General features: G+C 38.2%; 1 protein-coding gene across 1 annotated transcript; it reads left to right on the top strand.

Moving 5' to 3' along the window:
- The first annotated feature begins 543 nt into the window (after nucleotides 1–543).
- Nucleotides 544–9,028, top strand: dhcr7 (7-dehydrocholesterol reductase). The gene is made up of 8 exons (XM_059351566.1): nucleotides 544–598; nucleotides 2,812–2,920; nucleotides 3,483–3,705; nucleotides 3,804–3,894; nucleotides 4,090–4,303; nucleotides 4,427–4,631; nucleotides 6,287–6,418; nucleotides 6,710–9,028. The coding sequence occupies exons 2-8, from the start codon at nucleotides 2,814–2,816 to the stop codon at nucleotides 7,172–7,174; spliced, it is 1,437 nt and encodes a 478-aa protein (XP_059207549.1). The 5' UTR covers nucleotides 544–598; nucleotides 2,812–2,813; the 3' UTR covers nucleotides 7,175–9,028.
- The last annotated feature ends 434 nt before the right edge of the window (nucleotides 9,029–9,462 follow it).

Genomic DNA, 9,462 nt, shown 5'->3' with positions numbered 1-9,462 from the left:
AGATAGATAGATAGATAGATAGATAGATAGATAGATAGATAGATAGATAGATAGATAGATAGATAGATTACTTTATTCATCCCCGAAGGGAAATTCGGTTGTCACAGCAGTCCGGTATTCAAGTACAATAAAATACAATAGAATAAAATACTGAGGTAGCATAAACAAAAACAATAGAAGAAAAAAAACACAGAATAGAACAAGGACACTTAAGAAGTTAAAAAAAGGTTATCTTGAAGTTATCATTGGTATCAGGATGATATAACAACCTATTATAAAAAACATATGATGCCAAAGGCCAGTGTTTCGAAGATAATAATTACAGATATTTCATAATGTTGCCATTTCCCTGTTTGCCAAGGCTAAACCATTCACCCACTGGTGTATCTATCAGGTGCTGGTGGCTCCAGTTATTATCACCCAATCAGATAGCAGCTCATTCCGCAGGCCCGCCTCTACTCGGCTCCCATTGGTTCCCAGTTAATAGGTAGTGGTGTTATGGGCGGAGCCAGCAGCCTTACGGTGAGTTTTGTGCAGCGGTTCCATGAGAAGCAGCAGCTGGTTCAGGAGGGAGACGTCACAGTCTGCCTGTCAGCGGGTGAGTTACGTTATAATAGTGCATCTCTTACATGGTTATTATCCTGCATAATGCGCATTTAACGCTCCTTCCTGTTCAAAAACGTCGTTTACGTTATGCTTTTACGTAGCATCTGCAGAATACAAAGGAAATTGGTCGTTAACAATAGTTTTTCAAGGTAACTTCGTAAGAGAAAGGCGAGACGAGACAAGAGACAAGTGCTATGTATTCATGTTATTGGACAAATACTGCAACAAAGATTGAATTGTTTCGCTTTTGTTGAGGTTATGCAACTGCGGGCTTTGCCCCCTCCCACTTCATCTGTCTGTGGGCAAACCTGACATACTATAAACATGGACAAAAGATGAATTTAGTCTATTCATCCAACACGTCGACCTACATTTGTGTCGTTCATGTAGCTTTAGTGTGAACATAGCCGACCTAACGTTACCTTTGCTCCACGTGTGTGTGTGTGTGTGTGAGTGAGAGAGAGAGAGAGAGAGAGAGAGAGAGCATGTCGTCACACTGTTAAATTAATCGCCTAAGTCATTGGGTTTTGTTTTTTGCCTAAATCATCTCCTCATTGCCACCTATGGTAAAATCGCCTCCATCCTCAGTTGATCAGATCATGTGATTTTACCCCTTTAAGATAATGGCCTATGTCAAGTGTGTGACTTAAGATGATTTATTATGCCTAAGTCAAAATTAAATGTGACTTAGGCAATTTTTTGAACATGCCTTTGTGACTTAAGCAAGATATGGTTACACTTTATTTTGAAGGTGTCTACATAAGAGTGTTATGACCGTGTCATAAACATGACATGGGATGTGTCATGAACATTAATGACTCTTTGAAGTAACATTAATGCTCATGATACTTGTCATGTCATGTTTCTGACAGGCTTGTATGACTCTTATGTAGACACCTCCAAAATAAAGTGTTACCATATCTTGCTTAAGTCACAAAGGCATGTTCAAAAAATTGCCTAAGTAATTTATTTCTCTTAAGTTACATAATGTACACACAGTGTTATTACTATGGCAGTAGCCATCCTTTGTTATGTCCTTTTTCAGTGAAATGATCACTAAATGTCATATGTTACACTTTTGGTGAAGTTTTTTGTGTTTCCTGCAAAAGTTGAAAAAATGAGTTAGGCGATTATTTTAACAGGGTGACGTAAGTGTGTGGAAGACCTAGATGTGCACTCACAAAGAACAAATTAATTTTTAATTTAGTTGAATAAATATGGTGGCATGCATCAGTGTATCCAGCCTTATCAAGCTGACCTCCACCAAAGGCTGTAGTTTGTTATCTCCTAACTATAATTCCCAATTACCTCATTATCTGTTTATAAATCATTAGCTTGTGGAATGACATGTTCACTTTAACCCTTTGATGTGCATTCATTTCCATGTTATTCCATGCTGGCTGTGTGTTTGAATATCTTTTTTTTATTCCAACAGATCATTATATCCATTTTTCCTTCATACTTTATGAAGAAAAATAGTTTTCACACATGGGTCAAAAATTACTTTGTGCATTAGAAGCGTAGTGATACAAAAAGTGATACACTAAATTAACAATTTGAGTGTATGTGTAACTATGTTTGTCTTATTTTGAAGGTTTAACTTGAAAAGAGTTGTTAGAACCACCAGATTACATTGGAAAATCACATATTTTAACATGTGAGACTTATTAGAGCCACCAAATAATAATTTCCATTGGAAAAACATCAATTTCACAAAATAGGATAGTTAATATTTGTGTCTTCTTTGTCAGGTTTTAAATTGGTGACAACATATAAACACCTTCTAATGCACAACATGGGTCAAAAATGACCTTGTGCATTAAAAGTGTAGTGATACAAAAAAGTTTTTATTCAAAAAGTAAGGAATGAAAACAAAAAATTAGAACGTATGGTGACCAAAAACAAGTTATTTGAGGGAAACCTGCAACACTGAATGATGATTAATTTATTGCAAAGATATAGAATATAAAAACTTAGTCGGGTCACTTTAGACCATGTTGTGCATCAAAGGGTTAAAACATTTGTTATAAAAGTGCATAAAAAAGGAACTGAACCACCCCCGCCCCCCTTTTCATCGGTACCATTACCAGTTGTGTTTTTGGTGAATACCACTGCATGTTTCTCTGTCTTGAAAGGACTGTAATAGTGTACAAAGTGCATCATGCTACTAACTGATATTAACTTCATAACCGGATCCTCCACCAGAAATGAATAGTGCAGTGACCATGGAGGCCACCAGGAGACGTGCTCAGCACGCTACCAACGGTAAAACATCTGAACAGGAGGAGCAGCCAGCACAGTGGGGAAGAGCATGGTGAGTTGATGTTAAGTTATTTAAAACAATTTACCTTTGCCTTCAGGCAGGCCTCCTCACTGTCCGCTTTTAAAAGGAATTTTAAAACCCATTTTTATTCACTGGCTTTTAACTCAACATGAGCCATTGCTCTGTTTTATTTTTTGTTTTTATTTATTATTTGTGGTTTTTTAAAATTAAGATTAATTTTAAACTTGAGATTAATTTTAAAACCCACTTTTATTTACCATTTTTTGTTTTACCCAGCATGAGACTCGCTTTGTTTTAGTTGTTTTTGCTTGTTCTGTGTGTTTTTATTGTTTTTATTGTTGGTTTGTCCTGCTATGTACAGCACTTTGTATCAGCTAACGCTGTATTAAAGGGCTCTATAAATAAAGTTGATTTGATTTGAATATTTAAAACATTCGGCTTGGACCCATAAGGGTCGCAGAATAGATTTAGAAGAATATGAGTTGTCAGTTAATGTTAATATTTTTTTTGGTCATAATTTACATGATACGCCCCATCACAGCTTGATTCTGCCCTAACTCTGTATCTGAATGTTTATCTGGTTCTTCCTCAGGGAGGTGGACTGGTTTTCCTTGTGCGGCGTCATTGGCCTCCTGTGCTTTGCCCCTTTCATTGTCTTCTATTTTGTGATGGCCTGTGATCAGTACCAGTGCTCCATCACCCAGCCTCTGGTTGAGTTGTACCAAGGAGAGACCACGCTGCTCTCCATCTGGGCCCGGGCACCCTCCTTCACCTGGGCAGCTGCTAAGATATACGCCATCTGGGTGGCCTTCCAGGTAAGAAACAGAAGAGTAAAGAATCTGGGCTGGGTGCAGAAACTGTTTGTTGTCTTCAGGTTTTGCCGAATATTAAATCAGGTTGTCTCGTCCCTTAGGTCTTCCTGTATATGTGTGTTCCTGATGTGACTCATAAGTTTATTCCTGGATATGTTGGCGGAGTGCAGGACGGAGCACGAACTCCTGCTGGTAATTAACACACACAGTACCTTCACTCATCAGCCCATAACACTGTTTAATCAAGATGTCTAGCATTACAACAATCTGACTCATTGCTTTAAGAGAAGGATGGAAGTTTGTACACTCTTTTGACATTCATTATCAAACCGTACAGCATTTCTTAACACCTGACCTCCTGTGTTGTCTCCTAATCCACTACTGTAGGTCTGATTAACAAGTATGAGATCAATGGGCTGCAGTGTTGGCTGATCACCCATGCTCTGTGGTATGCCAATGCTCAGTATTTCCACTGGTTTTCTCCCACCATCATCTTTGACAACTGGATCCCCCTGATGTGGTGCACCAACATTTTGGGCTATGCTGTGTCCACTTTTGCTTTCACAAAGGCCTACTTATTCCCCACAAACTCTGAAGACTGGTGCGTACTACTGATACTGATAGTTATTCTTTACCTGGCCAGTGCTTTTAGTGTACTTGATAGAAGTTGTAGTACGTTACTGCATTCATTTGTTTTCTTCCTCCTTTTCTTTTGATTCTGCAGCAAGTTCACAGGGAACATCTTCTACAACTACATGATGGGCATCGAGTTCAACCCACGCATTGGCAAGTGGTTTGACTTCAAGCTTTTCTTCAACGGTCGGCCCGGCATCGTAGCCTGGACTCTGATCAATCTGTCCTACATGGCCAAGCAGCAGGAACTATACGGCCACGTCACCAACTCCATGATCCTGGTCAACGTGCTGCAGGTAAGGTGGCTATCGAGATGCTGGCTAGCCGGCTGTTTGCAGATATCTGGCTGATGTCATGTCAGCACAGACAATGCAGATTAATTAGTAACACAAGCAGAATTTCAGTTGTTACCCTCTCTGTGCTCAGTGATAATTAGGGCTGATGTATTTAGTTAAATGGTAAATGGACTGCACTTAGACCCAAAGCACTTTTAACTACACACTACGCTCATTCACCCGTTCACACACACATTCATACTGGTGGCAGAGGCTACCCTAAATGGTGCCACCTGCCACCACTGGGAATTCATTCATACACCCATGAACGCAGCATCAGGAGTCATTTGGGGTTCACTGTCTTGCCCAAGGAAACTTCGACATGTAGGCTGCCACGGTCAGGGATTGAACCACTGACCTTCCGGTCAGTGGATGACCACTCTACCAAACGTAGCCTGGTAAATCTGGTAAAGACAGTCCATGAATAGCTTTATGGGAAATACATTTTTTTAAATACATATTTAAAAATATGAGTAATGATGACCGCTGGCAAGTACTGTAAGTCTTATTTTTTCTTAACCATTTTCCACACGGCCGGTCATGTTGTAGTCTTGCATTTGCCCATTTATATACTATATATCATATTATTTTATTTATAATTATTTTATTTATTTTTATTTTATTTTATATTGTTACTATTTATTATTACATATTATATTATATATTATATACTGTACTATTATTACAATTATATACCGTCTAGTCACTATAGCATTGTTGCCATCATGTCATCAGTATAATTATAATTACCATCATCTTGCCAACCTACCAACTGATCTGCTTTTTTTAAAACTTCTTAAGTGTTCTTGTTCTATTCTGTGTTTTTTTCTATTGCTGTCTTTATTTATGCTACCTCAGTATTTTATTCTATTGTATTTTATCGTACTTGAATACCGGACTGCTGTGACAACCGAATTTCCCTTCGGGGATGAATAAAGTAATCTATCTATCTATCTATCTATCTTGCAGAGTAGCACCCAATTCCAAAAAAGTTGGGAAATGGTGTAAAACACAAATGAAAAAGAATGTAATAATTTCCTAATCATGTGCATCACATTTGCAAATATGCACTCTGAATTCTGACTTCGATACATTCTCTTTATACTTATGTTTTACAGTGTCCCAACTTCGTTGGAATCAGGATTGTAAAATAAAAACTCAGTCCACACGTTTATAACCAGGGAAATACAATTTAGTGTTACTGAGCACTTAACTGAATATTCAAGGAAACAACTGTTTTGCTCACTTGTTGAATGTAGAACAATTTTAAGTTGTCAGGATGAATTCTAATAAGTGTTACATCCAACATATCTGATGCAACTGAATCATCAAGTAATTTATGAAATTCAGTCGTACCAAATCTAACAATTCAGATTTTTGTGAATTGAAATCAGATCAGGAGGTCAGTGCAGCTAAACAGCCCCATTTAACATGTTCATCACTAAGTATAAAGCTCTCAACTCTAAAGCTGAAGTTTGAGTGAAAAGTGAAACCATCATTCATTAATCCCAAGTTGTCTGGGGTTTTTTTTTCAACTCTGCTTAGCTTAACTCTCTCTTTAACTCTGGTTAGTCATTAAAATAAAGGAAAATTTGATCTTTTGTGTTTTGTTGCAGGCCATTTATGTGTTGGATTTCTTCTGGAATGAGGCGTGGTACCTGAAGACCATTGATATCTGCCATGACCACTTTGGATGGTATTTAGGCTGGGGAGACTGTGTTTGGCTGCCATACCTCTACACACTGCAGGTAACAGACACATGCACCTGTTTTCACACATTTATTCTATAACAGTGACGGTCTTTAGGCTCTTTAAACGAATGTAGAGAGTTGCTTGTGTTACGCTTACAAAACTATTACTTGAACATTTACTTCTAGTGGTATTTATGTTACGTATTTATGTTTATTTTTGAACCAGCAGGGGGAGCGCTACTATATAAGCTGACCCACCATATAACTGAACATAATACATAATATGACCTAACTTTGGGGCCTTTTCTACAAACATTGACTGTAAATAAATGTGTTTTGTCTCTCCAGGGTCTGTACCTGGTGTACCACCCGGTCCAGCTCTCCAATGCCCATGCCCTGGCGGTCCTGCTGCTCGGCCTGGTTGGGTATTACATCTTCCGCTCCACTAACCACCAGAAGGACTTTTTCCGGCGCACCAATGGATCCTGCTCCATATGGGGCAAAAAGCCAACGTACCTTGAGTGTTCGTACAGCTCTGCTGACGGTGGCACGCACCGCAGTAAGCTCCTGACTTCAGGTTTCTGGGGCGTGGCCCGCCATTTCAACTACACTGGAGACTTGATGGGTTCATTGGCCTACTGTGCCGCCTGTGGCTTCGGCCACATCCTCCCATACTTCTACATCGTTTATATGACCATTCTGCTGGTCCACCGATGTGTTCGTGATGAGCACCGCTGCAGCAGCAAGTACGGCAAAGACTGGAAACGCTACACAGACGCCGTGCCTTACCGACTCATTCCTGGGGTGTTTTAGAGAGGGGGGAGGAGTGGGTGGAGGGAGGAAGAGAGGTAAGGTAGATTCAGATAAAAACAACTGGGTCTACCTGCATATGCACAGTTGTTTTTCTCTGCCTAAGTAAGGGCAGTTTGATACACTGCTTTTGTTATGCTGTGACCTTTTAACATATTAACATTTTAATAACTACTAAATACTTCCAGCAAATTCATTTTGTCTACCTCTGAATATTATCCTTAGTTTCTTTTGTTCAGACAAGGTCCTCATGGGGCGTGGTCAACCTGACAGACCTGACCACGCTCCATGAGGAACTCCAAAAAAGATCCGTCACAGTAGGGGTGTGCCATATCGTATCGTTCACGATAATATCGGTATTTTTTTTTTTACGGTTAAAAAAGATGCATATCATGATATTGGCAACGTTCCTACTTCTTGATGTAGTGGCGTAAGGCTAACAATTAAAGTTGTTTTAATCACAAAAAGCTACTTACTCCCTGTCGCTAAACACATGCAGCTTTCAAAATAAGAGCATGGTGTGTTATCAGAATCCACCACAGAACTTACAAGAAGATGTCTGTCAAAATAAAATGCCTGAAATAAAACATACAAGAACCTTTATTCTCCTTTACAAAATTCATTAAAATATGCCCCCAGAACCCCTAAATGGTTATTTTTTATTTGAGTAATTTTTTTTTATTTGGCAACTGTTGAGATTTGCACTTCAAACTACATGTTAGATTTTTAATTATTTATACAGACTAAAAAAAAAAGTATTTTTAAGTATTTCCTAATATCGTCAAGAATATCGTCATGGCAAAAATAGCCTGAAATATCGTGATATTCTTTTAGGGCCATATCGCCCAGCCCTACGTCACAGCGATCAGCTGACGCCTCTGAAGAAGACTGAAGTTGTCAGTCGAAACATGTCAGGTAAAAAAACATCTCCTACTTTCCCTTGTCTGAACAAAAGAAACTAAGGATAACTACTAAATATTTTGGAGCTACTAAGAACATGGACAATTTATAAATTTAAGCCCAAATCAGGAACAGACACACTCAGTTCTGTAGTGGTGTGTTGTCTACGACTATTCTACACAATACTGTGACATCCTAAAATGCAGTTTGCCAGTTTGACATTCATTTACCAGGACAATAAATGGCTGGTTCCAGTTTCTCAAAGATAAGAATTTTATGTTTTTCCATTTTTAAATAGTTTTACATTTAACTCCTGTTTTTTTTTTTGGCACCCAGGTATCCTATGATAGGGGGCTTTTCATCTTTCTTGCCATTTTTAGACTAAATGAGCAATTATGAATGAAAAACGGGTGTATATACATTCATCAATACTGACAATAATATTTTGCTGCCACCCACTGGCTTAATGGACCAAATGTGATTGTTGATCCACCTCATAAAAACTTCTGTACTCTTTGTGCAAAGGTTGAGAAATGACATTTATACCTAACTGCAGGGGGATTTTGTTACGACATATTTAGGTTCAGTTAGGTAATATTTTTGTCTTGTTCCCCTTATTGTAGTTGAGAGCAGCACGTTCAAATAGATTGGCTTGGTATAGACAGGGTGAGAAACTCATTACACGAGAAGAAGAACTTCACTTAAACCAAACCAAGACTTGTTCACCAAGCCTGCAAAGCCTTCTGAAACGTAATTATGACAAGTTATTAAAGATCTTAGTATTTGATTTGTGTTAAACCAACATATTGAGTAGATCAAAGTCTCCCCATGTTTAAGCTCTATGCTAATAGAAATATTTTCTTGTTTGTCACTTTTGTTTGGTGTCTGTGTTTGATTCCCACATGCCAGCACTGCCTTTCCTACAGCGATAAAGGAATAAAAAGAACTTTCATTTTTGTTATGACTATTTTTTCTACATACAGTGCCTCTATCTTTCCCATTTCTTGCATTCTCTATTCTTTTTTTATCATCTCCACTTTGATACGAATACGAATACGAAAACTTTATTATCCACTGAGTGGAAATTCCTCTTTGGTTTCACCATAGACATGTCTCAAAACAAACAGAATAAATAGTAAAACAATAAAGAAAAACATTTCAAGAATAGAAAAATATAAAATAGCCTACAGCAGTAACTACTTCACACATCACCCATTCAAGTACAAAATTTCATAAAAGCACACCACAGTACAAATCAAGTTTACAAATGTACAGTACAGGCCAAAAGTTTGGACACACCCATCTCATTCAATGCGTTTTTCTTTATTTTCATGACTATTTAACTGAAATTTATTTATTAATGGATAGCCCCTTGAGATGAACCATCTCGT

This window comes from Centropristis striata, chromosome 2 (assembly GCF_030273125.1).
Source record: "Centropristis striata isolate RG_2023a ecotype Rhode Island chromosome 2, C.striata_1.0, whole genome shotgun sequence".
Taxonomy (NCBI): Eukaryota; Metazoa; Chordata; class Actinopteri; order Perciformes; family Serranidae; genus Centropristis; species Centropristis striata.
This window is presented reverse-complemented; position numbering and strand designations above follow the sequence as displayed.